General features: G+C 39.7%; 1 protein-coding gene across 2 annotated transcripts in view; it reads left to right on the top strand.

The window, feature by feature from the left end:
• PTPRR (protein tyrosine phosphatase receptor type R) overlaps positions 1–20,132 on the top strand; it is a 156,482-nt gene that overhangs the window by 11,848 nt on the left and 124,502 nt on the right. For both annotated transcript variants that reach the window (XM_074573229.1, XM_074573239.1), the window contains one exon: positions 990–1,294. In XM_074573229.1, coding sequence (XP_074429330.1) covers positions 990–1,294 — 305 coding nt within the window. The remainder of the gene's footprint in view (positions 1–989; positions 1,295–20,132) is intronic.

Below are 20,132 nucleotides of genomic sequence, written 5' to 3'. Positions count from 1 at the left end.
GCTGATCCTTGCCTATTTTTCTGCTCAGAGGGACAGTCTAAGTTCCAGACTGGGAGCTGAACTGGGCTGTTGTAGCTGTTCTGTTCTTCACAAGGAGCTGAAGATTCGCTAGGTTTCACCTATTAAAAAAAAAAAAAAAAAATCAAATAAAACTTTAGTTCTGGTTCCTTTTATAAAGGCATCATTAGGAAGTATTTTTGGCTATCAAAATAAAACTTATTTTTTACTAATACACAGTTTATTAAAAATATGTAATCTAAAAGAGTTCCTGTGCCCAACACCGAGGTATACAAGGTATGGCTAAATCCACACACCTATATCTCCTCTACAGAGAGCGAGGTGCTCCACTGGCTGGCCAGGCGATGCTTGGCTGTAGGCTGGGTCATAACAGGAGCGGGGACAAGGGACTGTAAGGCCTGCTGATCTAAGCAGTCAATGGCAGCTGAACAGGGAACGCAGAATTACGATTATGGACTCAGGCTTTACCTTTCTTCTCTTTCTTACATGTTAAAGTCTGATTTTTGGATCTGGTTCTTGGCCTTTTCTCCTCAAGTCACCATATATAAAAGATGATCAAAGCAATTCTCATCTTTGGTATAACTGATTGATTAAATAAATCAGAAAGTGGACTGCATATGTTTTCCTATTGGAGTTGAACCTGATACAAAAGTTGGACTTGGCTCAGCATGTGCTTTGCTCTTGCACGTCATTTTTGAAATGTAATCCTGGCTGAAAGTAAAAATAACATTTTTAAAAGCCTTGTAAAAAATGAGTTTAAGAATGCGATACACTTCACATACTTAGTAGACTCTCTCTAGAGTTGTTAAGCTATTGCTATAGAAATTACATTGTGGGATTTTAAGGGAGTTCTTGTATTCCACAAATATTCTTTCCAAATCTTGCTGAACCCAAAAATCTCATCAGATTTCCAGCACCATCTACAGAATATATGAGACACACATTCTAAACTTATTCTTCTCTTTCTGCAGGCTGCTTTTCTGGAGACAATGACCACTTTTTGGCAATTCATCAGCGAAAATATGGGAAACCTGTGTTTATTTATCATCATGTGCAAAGTTTGGAGAAAAGTCTGGATACAGACAGTTATAAGAATTCCAAACAAAATTTCCATTCTTCTTCCCACACCAAAATAAGCAAGCTGCACCCTGCAATAATTGTTAAATCAGCCTTCCCCAGACCTGCCTACGACCCATCCCTCAATCTGTTAGCTATGACTGGTCAAGATTTGGAGGTGGAAAATCTTCCTATTCCTGCAACTAATGTCATTGTTGTGGTAAGTGCCTTTTTTTCTGAGTTCTGGAGTTGTTTTGTGAATAAATATGCCTGTAGATAAATATACACATAGATGGTAATTTGGGGTATCCAAAGTTCATATTCTGCTGCGTCGCTGATCATCTAAATCTAAGTAACGACCACACATCTTTAAGCTTTTCACTTTAGTAGAACTCGCATTCGTATAGCCTCGCATATAGCCATGGTCAACAAGCAATCTGATGAACCAGTGCAGAACAGCTTCTCTGTAGGTAAAGAACTTGCCTCAAATCCCTTCAATCCTCTTGTCTTGGTTGGTACTTACACTGCTCTTGCTGGATGGATTTTAAACTTGTTCTGCATAGGGCACAAGAAAAGGTACATTAGGAAACAATTCAGTGGAGGCAGGGGGATTTTAAAAGGCTGACGGAAAGGATTCATTCACTGCTGTTTCTCCACTGAATCCACCATTATGCTTATGTAGCTGTTTGAAAACAAGCCTGTTTCTTGCAAAGAAAAAGAACTATGTTTTTTTTGGTGTAAGCCGTATGTGCTTCTTCTGGGATGTATGCTCTGGAACCCTCCTCTTTTAGTTAACTATGTGTGTGATCTGTCCCATTCTTGGAAGAATGATGGCATTGATCCCTCCTGCAGTAGAGGGCATGTCACTGGAATTGTGTACTGATGCCACCCTGCTGCACCTTCACCCTTCATGCCAGTGGAGCAGCATACTGTCAACAGAGCTGTCTGTCCTCTGTGGAGTGCACAGCACAGTTTGCGTATGCTTTGCACAGACACTGCTCTGCCTCACCCTGGTCCATAGGTAGCCCTGCTTGATTATGAAGAAGAGCTTTGGGCTCATCCTTCTCCTTCCTGGAGGGAAGAACAACCATTCGTAATGGCTCACACGCTCGTTAGAGTGAACTAATAAAGATTAAACTGAAACAATGTGACTAATTACAGTCAGCAGCTATTTGCCTAATTCTGTAAATTACTCTGTACAGAAGATGCTATATTAAAAGAGAATGGCCTTTACAAACAAGGGAAGAAGATGAAGCAAACAACACTAAGGCATGTTAGCACACGAAACGTTTCAGAATCACGTACGAGTTCCTTGTGCTGTTGGTACCTCTAGAGATCTGCCCTCGTGAGTTCACCAAATGCAATAAAGACTAGTGAGACAGAAAAGAATAATCAGAAGAAGAAGGGCAGTAATTTTATTAGTTTAACATTAAAGTTTTAACCGTTAAAAAATACTATCAGAGGACTAGGCTTCAAAAAAGCTGTGCTCTGCACTTGTTGCATCCCACATGAACAAGACCTCCTAATCTGGGGTTAGATGGCTAGATTCAGTTTATGTAAGTGTCCGTATCAGAGCAAAAGAAGGTACTGACAGCCATTCTTCACTGGGGACATGCCAACTGCAAATGAAGTCCCAATACTGAATGCTACCGATCAGGAGGAGGAGATGCCAAACAAGCTGTGCCCAAAGCTAGCCTAAGCCAGGAGGGCCAACTCCATAGTAAAGGTACCTGCTCTCTCTTTTCCATAGCAAGCATTATTTCACCTCCTGTGAAGGTGAAACCTTTCTGTTAGTGCAAGGAACTGAGAATATGCATGGCCCCTCATTTTTATATTAGATGATGCAGTTGCCTATGGGCTGTTATTTTAGTAGAGCTTTGTACACTTTGGAGACCCGCAGTCCTCAACCTGTAATGGAAGAATCCTGCAAAATATTCTGGGGCTACCCTGGTTTTAGCTGACTGGCTCTGTGCTTGCATTAAAAGCTAAATGAGGCAGATTTTCCACTGGCAGTCACATAAAAAAAGATCTATTAAATCTACATTAAGTTCTCATTAAGTGACCTCGGTCTGAAGCTTTGCTTCTGCGTTTCTAGGATGGAGCTGCTGCTCCGAAGCCTTCTGTTCTGGCTGAGAACCATATGTGCTTTAAGGGAGGGGAATGACAGCGTGAGCTAATCATGACATGAAAGCTGTTTGTTGTTTGGGATCTTCAGATATCTCTGGATTTGTTGAAGGACAGTGTTTTTGTTTTTTGTTTTTTTTTAATGTCATCCTTTCTGAAAAAGCCTTTGGGGAAGCATGTGTTTTTAAAGCTGAAGTGCTGAGGGTCAGACATCTCACTGGACTATGCCCACAGTAAGTTTTGAAGGTGTCTTCCTCCAAAGGGCAGCTGTCCCACAGCAGGGTGGTTGCCCCAATCCAAGCACAGCCTTGCTCCTTCCAGATCTCTGCACTTCAACGTTTTGTTTCCTCCTCTTGAATTTGCATTAAGTAGATTGTAACGTTAATGTCATTGCCAAGGGAGTCTCTTTTGTTTTGAATGCATGTATATTGCTCCTTCTTTGTTTGAACTACCACTTACTGCTTGTTGCCGCTTTTCAGTTTTTATCATATAGGGCAAGCAGCAACATTTGTTGTTTTGCCCCGGCTGACCCTTTTTGTTCTAGCCTTTGGCAATGTTGTTGGTTGCTCAACTTGAAAGGGCAATTGCTAGTGTTAATGCTTCCTGTAATCCAGTTACATGGCTAGTGCACATTGTGATTTAGTAGGAAAGCCAGCAACGGGGGTTATTTTTTTAAATAAATCAACGCTGTTGCAGCTCTGCAGAGAGGAGGAAACTGGATTCAATCTAATTTCAGTGACTTGAAGTCCATTTTCACATGATCGAGGTGGAAAGGTAGGGTGAATGGATGCCTAATGTAGAACTATTACAAGGTTACACTTTGTGCTAAGGACTAGACCATCTGACAAGCAAAATGTTGCCAATTCACAGCAGAGTGCTGTAAAGCCAAGAATTCTGCAGGTTTTGTGTCAAAAAGTGATGTTTTGTGTCTGTCGATAAAGAACGCATGTTAAGAAGTAATTTTACTGAACCTGGGGATATTGTAGTGCTTGTTTGCCTAAGGTAGGAAAAGGAGACATTAATTTTCTGGGAGTGAGTTTTATGTAACTGAAGGCTTTCCATCACGTTACCCAGTATTAAGTTCCTGTCTTGTGTGTGTTCAGTGCACATTGTTGAGGGAAGACAATCCAGCGCTCTTAGAAGCATTTTGACTGTTCTATAAATGCCTTAGTGCTTAACCATATGCTCTGTTTAGCTATTTCTCTAAATGACGTGAGACCAACTCATCTGCAAATTGCTTCGTTAACATACGGAATTACATAATTTTTTTGTAATACTTGAGTTTTCTATTTGTATGGGTTTATTTTGGATCTCCGAAACTATACACTCATCGGACATATTAGAGAGTTAGTAGTGAAATGAACAAGTTCTCCAAATGTTTATTTGCGTTTATTCCAAGTCTTTCCAATACTGAATGTGAGCACCACCAAGGTCAAGGCAGTACATGGAAAACAGAAACGGTCTGTAGATAACCACTTGTGATTAAAAATGTTGCTGTCTAGCACACTTGTTAAAGAACCCAAACATACATACATATATATATATAGTTAGGGCTGAACTTGAGTGTAAAGCAGAAGGACTTGCTGTAAAAGTTACAGCTCAGACTAGGTCTAAAGTATCACCTCATGGAGGTGCTAAAGCATCATCCTTTGTAACCTGATATAGTTTGGTCTGTTCAAAGTCTCTCTGAGGCACGCAAATGTGTTGTACTAAGATTGGACCAAGCTCCTCAGATGCTTTTTTCTCTTGTATCCTGTGAAGTGTTTCAGAAAAATGGAGGTAATAAACTTGCTCAATATATGAAGATTTTCCCTTTCACACCTCGCTACTACTATACACCTTCTTACATAAATGTGGAAATCTGTCTCTATTTCTGTTGCTTAGAAAGGTCAGAGCACCATACAGTAGCCTAAAATTCAGTACATCTCTTCAGTTTTATTTGGTTTACATGAGCGTTACTGAAGTGAGTTGATTTAATTAGATTTTCTCTCAGCTAATGTCAATAGGACATGAGATTCATAGTCAGCCGCAGAGAGCTTCTCTTTGCCTTTTCCATGACATTTTGTGTAAGGCTGAGTGCCTCAGAGCTATGCTCTGCCATACCATTACATCTATTTTATCACCAGTGTTTGAACCATCTACCTTCAAGCACGCTGAAGAGCACAAGGAAGAGCTTCAGGTGCTAGTGCTTGGAGAGAGGATTCAGTGGGAGAATAAAGCACATGAATACTTGTGTCTCTAAGTAGATATCTACATGTGAACTAGGTATTCAAGCTTCAGTACAGACAGTGGAAATTTAGACTGCTGGTAGTCTATTAGGCTATTTAGCACTTTTCTGAGCAATTTCTGGATGATTAGAGAGTTAATATAGGTCAGGAACGATATTCAATAGTCAGACTGGATGTAGTCATCCTGTTTTGGAGATTAGTACTGACACAGGCCATTTCCACATCAACTTTCTGCCAGAGAACAGTACCAGATGCATTTAATCTACCAGTGGAACGTAGCCTGGATGTCTACTTCAGGGTGAGCTGAGTGATCTCCCTTAGCCCAAATGGCTGTAGTGACAATATTTCTATTGGTGGCAGTGGGTGCTTAAGCACCAACTGCAAACTGACTACTTACATATTTATATATATTCGCACACACAGAGATATGTACATTTAGTGCCATCTTAATCTGGAGCAGATCCCAGCTTGAACAACACATTTTTATATTGAAATAATGTGGAAATCTTTTCCAAAACTAGGCACAGTTCAAGTAGGTGGGCTGCTTCTGTGTGACTTTGAGTAGCTGAAAAGCATGAGGCTGTGAAACCATAGCAGAACGGCTTTTACACTTATGTCAAACTCATCCCACAAATACTGCTATATCCTCTCGTCTAACTTTGCTTATACTACATAGCAAGAGATGCATCTTCTCTGACTTTCTTACTGACATGGCCTTACACCTATAAGTTTATTCCTCCACCAGCTCCTCATTTCCTGATGCATCAGGTTTAAATACCAGTGTCAAGACCCAGAACTCATCTACCTTATTTTTTCCTATATTTTATTTCATTATTCACACCACTTTTTTTTCTGCTGGAAATGTCTATTTTTCTAACTCTTTGTACTTTCTGTGAAGGCATGGCTTCCACATGAAATGTCCAGTAACACACAGAATGTCCTACTCTCTCCTCTTCATGCATCCACTCAAGACTTACTTTTGATGGAAGTCTTGCTTTTTCCTTTTAAGGATCAGCCAAACAAAGGGAATCAGACTACAAAATAACTTTACCGACTGGGGTTGTTGGAGTGCCATAAGAAGAATTGTATGAGGAGAGCTTGATAAAAAGGTGGTGGCATTCAATCCTTCCAATCACTTTCAGTCCAAAAAACTATTTTCCCCATAGGTACATTTTTGTGGAGACATTTACTATAGTTTTCTTTTCATAAAAATGGAACAATGTCAGTGGAATTTGCTTTTTACTTTTCTTTAAATGGAAAATACATGTTTCTTCTCATTGGTATTAATGGTAATATAAGATGCCCTCTTTTTCAAGGCTAAGTCCTAGAGTTTTACTGAATGAGATGAGTAGGATACAGAGAGCTCTCGGTGTCACAGCATCAAGCTGCGTGTGGTTATTCTGTGTACCAGAAGCTAAATGGCTTTCTGAGAATCCCAAAAAGAGAAGATGCTCTGATAATGTTTTTTCACTAATAACCTGTTACAGATTTCCCCAGCTGTCCACTCCATTGACTGGCTGTTTTTCCATAATCCTGCTCTTCTCGTTCAGTAAAACTACCCCACGCTCATTCCCTCTGTAAGCCTTGTGAAGAGGTGGTCAAAATACCTTTGAAAGTATATTAAGCTACATAATGGGGTGAGAACATGGCAAAAAAAGATTGTTATGAGTGAGGAGAACAAGTAGTCCATAAAGTGGCAGCTCAGCCAGTGCTGAGGCAAACAGCCAAGCTAAGTGTCTATGAAACGTAACAAAAAGTCAGATGTCACTTAACATCTGTTATTGCCAGACTGAGAGAGGGATTGGCACTGGGCCAGGCAGAGGAGGCATGAGAAGAAAATCATGTCTCTGCAGTGACTTGTCAAAGGAGCCTTCTGAGGAATAAGATCTCAAAATCCAGGAAGGTATCAGCTGTGTCCCTCTCCATTTCCAGGTCATGTGTTTGATGCTTGGAACAACAGAGGACAAGTGCCATGCTGATAGACAGCGAAGTTTTAAGACCTTCTTATAATTACAGTGCCGAATTGCTAACAAACTCTAAATGTTAGTCGCATATTACAACAGTGTGCCATATTAGTCGGGATCCGTAGCATGATTGTTATATTCACTGTTGTGTCCCGTTACACTTTACATCATGACACCAAACACCAGGCGTTCACAGTATTTGGCTTCTAAACTTAAGTCCACCTTCTATTATGACATAGATGATCCCCATAATCTTAGTCCTTTCTCAAGTAATTATACTAGGCATAATATATCTGCAGCAAGCCTTGCAAATAGACCTAGTAGCCTGCAGCTCTGTCATTCTGGATTTTGTTTGCACAAAGAAATATGGAGAATCTGCATTATTTGGCCTCATTTGCTTTCTGCCTCCTTCTGTGCACTTCAGCAGGAGTAATTGCATGCTGAACCATTATCATGGTATCGTGTTTGCTGTCAGTCTTTGTGGAAAACAGGAAATATTGCATTAGGTTGTAACATGCACTAAAACCTCCTCAAGGCACTTTTTTGTCATCTGACTTGAAAAATGTTAAAAGAATGTTAGTGGGATATTCAGCAACCCAGTGCTTTAATGGATTAGTTTACTGACGGCAACTTTGGGGTTATTTTCTGTCACATTCAGTGGGATGCTAAACTTGCAGGAAAGCTAGTCATATCTTTCACAAATTACGCAGATCCTCAAAGTTTTTCTTTTCCTGCATTTTTTAGTGAAGGGGAGACGTTTCTTGAAGTCATTTAGTTTTCTTCATAAGCTGCACAGTTTAAATGAAAACTGCATATCAGGAGCAGGCATGCTATACGTTTTTAAATTAAAAGCTAAAGTTTCATTGACAGCGTTGGGCGGTTCATCTGTAAGAAAGTAGGCGTCAGCTGTTCCGTACTTCTTTCAGCTGTATGTTCCTATAACTGACCAGTCCCAGCTGTAAAGTAGATACTTGTGTGTAGCAGAAAGGAATCTGCCTATGCTTTTCCATTCTTCAAATTGCTGGGTTTTGTCCTACAGGAAGATCTTCATAAATTGATAATTTTTTTTTTTTTTTTTTTTTTTTTTTTGCAAAACAGAGATTTTCAGTGAAATTGGATTGAATTCAGCCACAGTTGCAGCCAAATCAAAGATGTTCACTTTTGCTTCAGCATTTTCAAGATATCTTGGAGGTTCAGGAGAACTCAAATGTGAGAGAAAGGCTGTATATCCAAATGTGGGAGAACTGGCTCAAATCCTTGCTCCAAAGGAGGTAGAGAAGGAAACTGAACCTGAGTTTGTCTTATTTCATATGATCTAGTCACTGAGCTAAGGGGTGCGGAGTAACACTTGCCTCATACTCACAGATGAAATCATTTGTTTGACCCAAAATGCCAACTGAAAATTTGGAGAAGTGTTGATCTTGGGCTGATCGAGTACAAATTTCTTGTATGTGTTTTGATTTGGTCTCTGAAATAAGGGAAAAAAACCCACAAACAAACAAGCCCCCCTGCTGCCTCCTTATTACTTACATGACACCATTTATTCCTCTGATTGAAATAGGTTTCTGTGCCATTTCTGTGCCATGCTGTACTGAATTCTAGGAGAAAAGACCCAGAGATTTGGACAACAGTGGATTTTCCATCCCTGCTCTTTGTTTGGCTTCTTTATCCCAATGCCCAAACTGCACTTTGGGTGTTTCAGCATTCAGCTTTGGAGGCAGCCTTCCTGTCCCTACCGGCTGGAGCTGCACTCACTCCATTACCCTCAACAGTACAGACGGGCTTGTATTTCAGCAGGAGTTCAGGAGATCGTTATACCGGTATCAATGTTCTGTTTTCCTTTTACAAGTGAGCTGAAACCTATTACTGCCTAAATTTGACTAAGCAAAGAGAAAATTTTCCTGGCACGCAGAGTTCCAGGTGCCTTCACTGGAATCCCACATGGTTGGCGTCCAAAATCCTAAATGAACAAAATGGCCCTACTGGGGTCATGAGACCTGTCAATAAACAAACCAGTGACTACTTCCCACAGCAAATCTATATGTTTTATTGATAATGTTCAGGAATAAAGACTGAGGAAGGACTTTTTTTTTTTTTAAATTCTTTCAGCACCTTCAGAGAGCTATCTTTGTGAAAACCCAAGTCCCCTACAGTAACATTTAAAAGGCAGATAAAGGGCACTCAGATAAAAAAGACAGCAAGACAGCATGTGTTTCCTTATCAGTCAGTGTTTTGTTGGATCTGGCAATTCAGCCTCTGGAATAATCCTTTTGGTTCTTCACTTCTGACACCGTTAGGAAAAATGACAGCTTCTATAAAGTTCCTCAATAGATGTCTCATAATGTGTTCTTGTATGTAACCCCTTAAATATCAAGCCTTATACAAATTCCTTTTGAAAAAGAAAAATAATATTTTTTTTATATCATCGCTACATTAATATGTGATATTTTTACAACACAGTGACGTTTTGAAACAGAGAAACATTATTAGGCAGCAGAAGATGCATTTTTGAGCACACATTTAACAATGCTTCGTAGATCAAGTATTACTGCACTCCGGCATCTCTTTTGCAAAAAATAAATACTGAATTCTGAAATGAAATGCATAGGCTAGGAGGATATTGGAGTTTGAAAGTGATTATGTAGCTGTCAACTGAATGATGTTTTTTCAGTCACCTCAGTATTGAAATGGGTCATGGAAAGGGGAATAACCCAGGGAAGTAAGCGGAGAGTACAAAGTCTTTGTCTGTCTGTGTTGTTGTTGCGAAAAGCATTTAAGTAACGTTTCGCTGTCCCTCCTTTGAAGGTCAGTCGTGACTGACAATTTGTAGTGGAGCTAATTCTTATTTGGCTCTTCACCACAATAAACTGGTGGAAAATACTTCTAGTGGATACGGCGCTTTGAATCGAGTATGTGGCAGAAGCATCATGAAAAGTATTGTGGGTATACGTCAAGACTGCTAATAGAATAGTGTTGAGTAGCGTAGAAAAGTGGTTGACAGCATATGTTATATCTATGTTTATTCAAACATGAATTGAAACAGATTTACATTTCAGCCTTTATTAGCTGTTGGAGAATAACAGTGGAATGTCTGCTTTGTACAGATTTGGCTGAGGATGTGCATTCTCCTTGGGAATGGTCATTGTGTAATAAACTGTAGCGTAGAAATCAATGACAATATAAATCAAGATTTTTCCATCTACAATATGCTAAAGTAAATTTTAGTTGATTTACCCGATGTCATTGTTTGAATTTAATTCCATTTTTTTTTTCCCATTTTCCTGTTGGTGTTTTCAGAATAAGAGGTTATCTTTTTGCTGGTACTAATTGTACTAGTTTTCTAATCTTGTTTTCTTTTTGAAAACACACTGAAAGAAATAAGGATCACTTCTGTTACAGTCCTGTGGTGTTCTGGCAACACACACATCTTTTTGGACTGTTTAGCCAAATTGTTGCTGATATGCTTTCTTCGTGCAACACATAATATATTGTCTAATTAAGAACACAGCTCTGGAGGCTAACCTTTACAAATAGATATATTCCAATTTCATGTAATAAAAATGATTTCATGTTATAACAGTTTAATTTCAGGTACTGTAGCATGTAGTTCTATAGTAGTGCATGCAGTCTTCTGAGCTAAGAGGTCATTAAAACACAAATGTTTTGTGTTAGTGCAAAAATGACCTTAAATACTGCCCTCTCAGAGTCTTTGCATTCTTTAGGAAAATAAAGCTAAAACACTGTAGAAATCATGTTCCTTGTCTTAAAGTGACAATGAAAAATAAGCGTGAAGCAGACATTGTCCCCAAAACTTCTGTCATAGGCTTTCTCTGGAATGGTGCTACAGGATGCTAAGGCTCTGCCCAGTTAGCCACAGTAAAAGCGTATACAGGCAATAGAAATTAACCTGAAAATTAAAAATACTCTCTTTCTTCCACTCTTTTTTGTTTGACGATAGCTACACTAGTTACACTTTGTGCATTGCCTGCTGTGACAGAAACTTAGTTTTAAGGGTTTCTAGGTTGACCCTGGTAGAAATACTGTGTTAAAGAATGTCTGGGGTGGGAGGAAGGCAGGTGATTATTAGCTGTAGGAAGACCTCTCTGATGTGCTGTATACGTACTTTTGTGGTTGGAACGAGAGACTATTGATGGGACTTGGGAGAATAAAGAAACATTAACCGCAAATTTAAAATACCACCTTGATCATGAAATAGCAAGAAAGCTATTGAATGTTGATCAGGAAAATTGTGGAAAAAAAACCCCAAAAAACAACAACCCAACAACAGCTGACCTCTCTAGAAATAGGTAATAGGACAATAATTAAATAGATTGATAATTTGAAATCCATAACCTAAATCAAAAATTCGATTGTAGCTTTAATTATTAAATGTGCTTCCTAAGAATCTGCCTGAAAATGGATATAATCTTTAATGAAATAACTGTAATGTGAGGCTTGCAGTTATGAATGAATTAGAAAACCATATGGATGCATTAAGTAGAATAACAAATGTACCATACACAAAAGTAGGACATCCATAAATCATTTATGATGTCCGTTCTCATCAGTTCTTGGCTCTTTGAGTCTTAATTGAAAGCTAGGATAGCTGGATATTAGAAAAACTAAATTTGTTAGTCAGATAGCAGACAACTTTCATTAAAGCATTAATTAATTTTAGAAGGCTGCGGGCCTGATACATTAAAAATACTTGCAGACCAGTACTACTATAGTCATATTTTTTCTATTTTAATTACTATCTTCCTCTGGACAATGAAAATCATTTGTGTTCTACTTTAACTTGCTCAGCAAGTATGATGGGATACTATTATGTTTATAGAATTAGGTATTGTCTTGTCTGAACAATTCCAAATGCTTCAAACTGCTGCATGGTACAGTAACAAAAGTAAGAAGGCTATTCTTACAGTAATGGAGAGTGAGCTTGTTTCCTCTTTCAAATGCAGAAATTCAGAGGACCTGTGTTAGGCAGTTCATTCTATGCACAGTCCTCCTTACCAGTAGAGACAAGGGAACACTGCAGAAACCTTTTTCTTTTTTTCTTTTCACTTTTTTTGTATTTAAACACACTATTTTAAACTCTCTTTTTATCACTTCTAGTCCTTTCCTCACTGGAATCTAATCTCATTAAGAAGATGGCCAAAATAAACATTTTGGAGCACTGTCTTATAAAATGAGGGCATAAAATACATGCTGGAATTAATGTGAGGCTTAAGCTACAAGTTTACTTTGTCAAAGAGGTACATGTCTATGTCAAATTGTTGTTTCAGTAAAATAACTTAAAAATTTTAACAAATAGATGGATTTGCAATATTGGTTCCAAACATATAAAAGATTCAGTCTGACAATGATGTTATTCAGTATGAAGAGCACATCTTTGTGGTGGCGGTAAATACGATAAGAAAAGTAGAGACAGGCAGCTTATTTTCAGGGATCATATTTATTTCTGTCCAACAGTTAGAGTGGGATGTTTTTATAATTAATTCTCCATTATTCAAAGTGAGGGACTAAGGGATGTCGTGGATAATGAAAAAAAAAAACTGATAAAGAAACAATATAACATAGTAAGATCACGATGTAGATGTACTGGGCACAGAGTTAGCTCACATCTATCAGGGCTTGCTAGCCAAGTCCTAACATCAGTGCACAGTGCTGGCCATGACTAACCAAAAAGTCCCTTGGAGTTCCAGTGCTGGGGAATGTGTTACAGAACATGAGGACCGTCAATGTCAGCCCTGAGTTGTATCCTCCTGACTCTGAGGTACCACTGCTTAAGGGCAGCTTTGATGTCTCCATGTGCTATTAAACAGAAATCCAAGGGCAACAGAGCAGTGACTGTATTTCTAGGCCAGGGAATGTGTTTCTAGGCCAGACTGAGATGTTCCCAACTGCTCTACCCACAGTCAAACTTTTTCTCTCATTCTCAGGTAATTGATCTTTCTTCTCCTGTAATGCTACCAATTTGTTTGGCTGGCCAGCCAGGTGTGTTCAGTGGTTGGCAGTGCTTTTGCTTGGCCCATATAAAGTTCACTTTTGCTTTCTACCATTATCTTTCAGTGGACTGTAAAACTGCCTTGGCTTACAGCTGTAGGCTTTCCTAGGGGCTAGCCAAAATTTCCTTGCATGCCCTGTTTGACTCATGGGCTGCCAGTTGACAAGTCCTCATCAGTTATGAGCACAGCCCTATAAATTTTTTTCATTAAAGGCAAGAGACTTTAAACGAAGAATCCAGTGCTTTTGGCATGCTGCATATTCATCTCTTTTGATCAATCACTGAAGAAATTAAATACTTCAGAAATGTGTATCTGCTGCTTGAAAGGATTGTTCAATCACTGTGGCCTCATTAATGTCTTGTGTGTTGCCAGTCCCAGTGATCCCAGCTTTTGCCAAACACAGTTGTATAAATTTGGCAAAGGCTGCTAGCTTTTTTTTTGTTGTCTTAATGTTGTTATAACCCTCTCCATCCATTGCTATCATAGTTTCTTCAGTTGTAATAGAAAGGCGTTGACTATAATCTTTGGCTCCAATACATCGTAATTTATTTTCTTGGCTCATCTACTTTAACATATAAGCTACATCTTTGCATTCTTAAATCTTATTCTGCCTGGAGGCTGACTGACTCTGCCTCTATCTTTGGCTTTCTTTTTCTTTCCCTTGTTTCTAATTGTGAACTTCTTTCAAAATTACTTTGAGGTTGATGCAATACAAAAATACCTTCATTTTGATATCACATCAGCTGCCAACTAGCTCTCTAACAGCTTATTAGTTATGGAATGGATCACCCATTCCTTGTAGCAATTTTGCTGTACAGGAGGCTGATCAAGAGCCACTGAAACTAAGTTTTCTGAGTCAAAAGCCAAGTCAAAAGCAGAGGTATCCCAAATACAAAGTTTCTTCTTAAAGAATTTTGAGGTTTGATGTAAATTTTTGAGGTAAAAAAAAATTAACTGGGATAAAATGGAACTAATTAGACACTTTAGATGGAAGGCAAGAAGGAAATGAGTTATGCATCACAAAACGACCAAGATCTTGGAGCTCAAGGCATAGAGCTGCAATGGATGCTCAGGTTCAAGTGCCTCTTTTGCTACATCTTGGTAGTAGCCAAGACTTACAATGAGGAAAGTAGTTAGATCATCTGAGTCAGGTTATTTGGTGTCTTTGTTTAAATTTTAGAATGTATCTGAGACAGGCTTATGCAGAGGGTGTTTTCCATGCACTTGAGGTTGCCTTTGATATATGTGAGTTCCAGAAGGCCAAGTCTCTTTTAGACACTGAAATACTTTGTTCTCCTTTACAGATCAATTTTTATTTAATTATTTGGACTGAGTGGAATCTGTGGTGTTGGTGGAAAAAGATTTGTCTAGAAGTCTAGTCATTCAATTAATCATGTGGCATATGGAGGACAAAGCAATAATTCTTTATTCTGAAGCATATATCTCAAGATCAGGGACTTGAGCTGAGGTCTCCCATAGCCAATATAAAGCTCTAACCACAGATCTTTGCTTGTTTTGAAGCAAATCAATCTTCTTCAGATCTTGAGCAGGTTGGCCCTTAGTGAGGTTATCAGCAATATATTATTTTTCAGCAGTATAAGACACTCAGTTTTGAGAAGAAATTCTGGGGACAGAAGCTGGAGAAAGCTATTCTTAGCTGTTCTTTCGCTAACAGCCTGTACAAAATCAGGATGTGCTGTATCGGCACGAGTCTCAACACATTATCCTGATAAGGTTATACTGAGTTCCTCATACAACCTAGATAGGGAGTTTCTCCATCCTTGCTGGAGAAAAAAGTTGAAGGGAACACTATAAAGTAAAAATGCAGACAAGTATTTCTGTACAGGGAGATAAGAACACGTGCAGTCCATGTGCTTTATCTGGTAAAGCAGGAAGGCAGAACTTGGTTTTCAGAGGCAATACCAGACAGGTTACATAAGCAGAAAGGAATGAATAAAACTTTAGTGCAGTGAATCTAGCACACTCCATTATTCTCTGTTTGGAAAGATCACTTATTATCCATGGAAGCCTTTTAAAAATTCTCCATGTATAATTGGGAGTCATTTAGTTAAAACCATAATGTCAACTAGACAATTATTTCAGCCAAACTTTCACTACGTTACTTCTGCATTGTTCGTTCTTTCCTGAATTATATTTTCTACTGGTACTTACAACCTAATACTACTGATGTGAATTGATGTGAAACTTATGAGAATAAGAGTCCTAGCTGCTTGGTAAGTTTTATATTGCCCAGTATAAAACTTGTATTTCTCTCCATTTAATCAGGCATGTAACATAGTCAAAAGCATTGATTCAGAAGAACATTGCCGCAGTTTTCATACATCCTTCCTTTTTTTTCCATCCTTTTCGTTTTGGGAAACCAATCAGTGCTTACCATGTGGTATTCTCTACCCTTTTTTATCCTTCTCTTTCATTCCTGTAATAAGTTTGATGGAGTTATTGCCCCCCAAATACCTAGTCTGCAGTGCCTACTTAAGACATTTGTCTCACCATCCATTCAAACCCTAATGATTCTGTTCTTTCATCTACTCCATCTCAGACTCTCCTGTGTGCAAGTCATATAAATCCTTTAGTCCTTTCTTCAACCAACCCTTGTCTTGTCTTTTTCTTTTAACATATGTTTGTGTTTCAGATTATGATAGGGCAAATATCTAATTTTACCCAAAATCTTTCATAATGAATTCGAACATGGAAAAATACTTCAAATAGCACATTCACCTTCCTTGATCATGCCCCCATGTAGCTTCTGGAAGTGAAGCTCTGCTTTTCTCCTTGGCGTGCTGCATTGGTCTTCTGCGCACTTCTGCCTGTGTCCTCATCCCTTTTTAGAATCATAGAATCATTTACGTTGGAAAAGATCTTTGAGATCATTGAGGCCAACTGTTAACCTAGCGCTGCCAAGTCCACCACTAAACCATGTCCCTCAGCGCTACATCTACATGTCTTTTAAATACCTCCAGGGATGGTGACTCAACCACTTCCCTGGGCAGCCTCTTCCAATGCTTCACAACCCTTTTGCTGAAGAAATTTTTCCTCATATCCAATCTAAACCTCCCCTGGTGCAGCTTGAGGCCATTTCCTCTTGTCCTATCACCTGTTACTTGGGAGAAGAGACCGACCCCCATCTCGCTACTGTCTCCTTTCAGGTAGCTGTAGAGAGCGATAAGGTCTCCCCTCAGCCTCCTTTTCCCCAAGCTAAACAACCTCAGTTCCCTCAGCCTCTCCTCATAAGGCTTGTGCTCTAGACCCCTCACCAGCTTCATTGCCCTTCTCTGGACCTGCTCCAGCACCTCAATGTCTCTCTTGTGATGAGGGGCCCAAAACTTAACACAGTATTTGAGGTGGGGCCTCACCAGTGCCGAGTACAGGGGGACAATCTCTTTCCTAGTCCTGCTGGCCACACTATTTCTGATACAAGCCGGAATGCTATTGGCCTTCTTGGCCACCTGGGCACACTGCTGACTCATGTTCAGCCAGGTCCTTTTCCACCAGGCAGCTTTCCAGCCACTCTTCCCCAAGCCTGTAGCGCTGCATGGGGTTGTTGTGACGCAAGTGCAGGACCTGGCACTTGGCCTTGTTGAACCTCATACCATTGGCCTCGGTCCATGGATCCAGCCTGTCCAGATCCCTCTGTAGAGCCATCCTACCCTCAAGCAGATCGACACTACCCCCCAACTTGGTGTCATCTCCTCACAACTTCTCATGCTCTACTCTTCTACACTCCTTTTTGCATCTCTTCAGTGCTACCTCTTACCCCAGGCTACTACCAGGATTTTGGCTTGCCTTTGTTTTTTAGTCACCTTTACCTTTGTCTTTATTTTTCCCTTTGTCTTCTGCTCCTTCCTTTAGTCTTGTAGCCTCAAACCATTTTACTGATTTCTTTTTCCTCTACATTTTTACATATTTCATAGCCCACACTTCTTTTTTGGTTCCCTTGATAGTCTTCCCCTCTGCTGCACACACTCCTTTTTTGCCCAGGGCCTTTCTGCTACCAGATCTCTGACAATGTTGTGGATATGCAGATATTTTCTTGATCTGTAATGTGCATTGTCTCACCATATATTGTGACAGTGGGGCAGGTGTTCTCAGCTCTGGTTTTAGTCAGATGGTTTGGTCTGGGTGGTTTTTTTATTATTATTATTTCTTTTATTCATGGCAAGTTACTACTGTGGCTCACTTTGGGTATTTCTAAACCTATTTGCTTGTGGTAAGCTAGGAATAACGAACTAGAGAATATTCCTGCTGCTGGTATAGGGTTGCCTTGCTTTTGCAATGCTCCACAGACTTGTGGATTCCAGGTGCTGTGGAGATTATTGTGAAGCATCTACAGCCATGTAATTACAGACCTGTAATTAAATGATGATATAAATGATTTCTGAAAATCTCATTTAAACTAGGGACCAAAATATACTTTGAAGTCAAAGATAATTTTGCTATTTTTGCTAAAGTGTTATAGAAAAAATATATTTTTACTTGGAAAAGGTTCACGTTTGCCACATGAGTTGTGACTAAAAGAAACTAAATGTCTGCTCAAAGACAATAAAATGTTACCTCAGTTGAAGTAGATATTCATTTAAGATTAATTTATCGTAAGGTGTACGTGTCAAAGGTCTCCTACAATATAAAAATATGCAGTATCTCTTAAGTGTAGGCCATTGAATAGATTGTATTTTTACTCTGTGGAGTTTTGGAGGAAAATGTCTAATACATAGAAAATACATAGAAAAAAAATATCAAATGACAATATCGTCCACCAGATGTCCCTGTACTCATAGGTGGTAATGAACAATATTCATTCAACTGTCTAATTGCTTTTATTAAAGGCAATTTACACACAGTGTATGTATTTCCCAAGTCTCTGTTAACCACAGTGTAATAAGATCATGAATAAATGGCAATTACATTAACAGTATTTGAGAGCTGTAGTTATGAAAATAAATTACAGGAATTCACCATTAAGTTTCTATTTGCCATCTCAGTTTTGTGTGCTTTTCCTTCTCGTGGGAAACAGTCTGTCTTTATCACGCGTTGCATGGTAGAAATTTGTAATGCGTATAAATTTATGTATGTAAATATAATTAGTCATATAAATATTATCAATCAATATGTTCTCATCTACCTATCTGTCTATAAAAGACTAAGTTACTAGAACTGACAGGACTAGTGAATTGAAGGAGATTGCTTTTAACTTTGGTAGCTATTGGAGCAGATTCTAGTCATGGTGCCTGCATTCATGCAGGGTATATTGTTTCTGCTGCCCTTAGCTTGCCATGCAGTGTGCTCCATCCAAATGCTTGGCTATCAGACATCCATGCATGCTTAGGGGCTACAGCAGGACTGTATCTCTTCTAGAGTGGGGACTTAGGCTACTGCCCTCAAATCTGTAGATAACCATATGCCTGACCATACCCACGGTGGGAATTCGGCAGGTCTGCCAACATGTGTGCCCTTAAGCATTGCAGCCAATTCGAAGACACAGCCTGATTTTTTTTAGCGATGCCATGATGCAGGCAGGACACCTTGTCCTCCTTTTTCCTGGGATGACTAAGATGCCAGAAAAACATCTGAATCCCTGCTGGGAGCAAGGCCCTGGCATGACTCAGAGATCTCACCCCAGGCGTTCACTCTGGCAGGTCTACATTGGTGACTATCCTTGGAGAGGAAGCCAGCAATCAGTGGTGGCAGGCCACCTGGTCACAGGACCCATGTCCAAGCCTTCCTTTTGTTTTCTATGTCAGTGCCACCATGGCATAGCCCAGGTTGGTGATGTGCAGTCCTCACAAGCTCTGCAGACCTTCCCTATCTGTGTGCATATCTTGACAGCTACTACACGTGGCCAGGGTCCAGCTAACCACAGGGGCTGCCTGGCCTCCTACTCCATCTCTGCAGAGGGGCTAGCACTGCTGACAGCTGGCATGCTGAGGTACAGACACACATAGGCAGGGAGCAGCACTTTGGCTTGGGAGTGGCCTCCTTTGAGGTACAAAGGAGGTACATCTCTTGGGACAGGCCACATGCCTAGTGCACCATTGGCTGCCCCGGGTCATTTTTTCCTCTCCATTTTGCTAGAAGGAGCTGGTGGACGATGACAGGAATCAAAGAGGGCTCCTTGGGTAAGACTGGGTGGGAAGGGCACAAGGCATTTGTATTAGGAGGGCCTGGGAGACACACTCAGTAGACTTAAGCACTCTGCACTGTTGGCATCCCTAAGCTGATCTAAGATGTCTTGGGAGCTGTCATGTAGACCCTGCTTTGGGCCTGAGGTGTTTTTGCAGGAATCCAAACAGATTAGCATGGACAAACTACAGGTCTGCAGAGCCAATCCTTGCGCACCTGCTAAGCAATACACACGTGTGGAAATCCCACCTCGAACAGGAGCCATCCATTTATTCTCAAGAGTAGTCCTGTTTTATGGAATTATGCCAGTGCATATTCGCAAGAATGCATCTATTCAATCCTGATAAGTTAACTTAAAAGTGTGGAGAGAATGGGATTCTATAGTTGTAGTTGTGACTCTCCAGATGTTTCTGTGTTTGGCAATGTATTACTTGCTTAGAATCTTTGGTTTTAATAGTGGTTTTATAACCAATTTGTTGCTTTTTAACCATAATTACAAAGTTTTGCAAGATGGAGAGCCTTGAAGATTTTCTGTTGAATGGGTATGAATTTATTTATGGGCATTTCTTTTGTCTTCTGCATTTTTAAAAAATTAA

This window comes from Larus michahellis, chromosome 1 (genome assembly GCF_964199755.1).
Source record: "Larus michahellis chromosome 1, bLarMic1.1, whole genome shotgun sequence".
NCBI lineage: Eukaryota > Metazoa > Chordata > Aves > Charadriiformes > Laridae > Larus > Larus michahellis.
The sequence above is the reverse complement of the archived record's forward strand: the minus strand, read 5'-3'. Positions and strand labels throughout refer to the sequence as shown.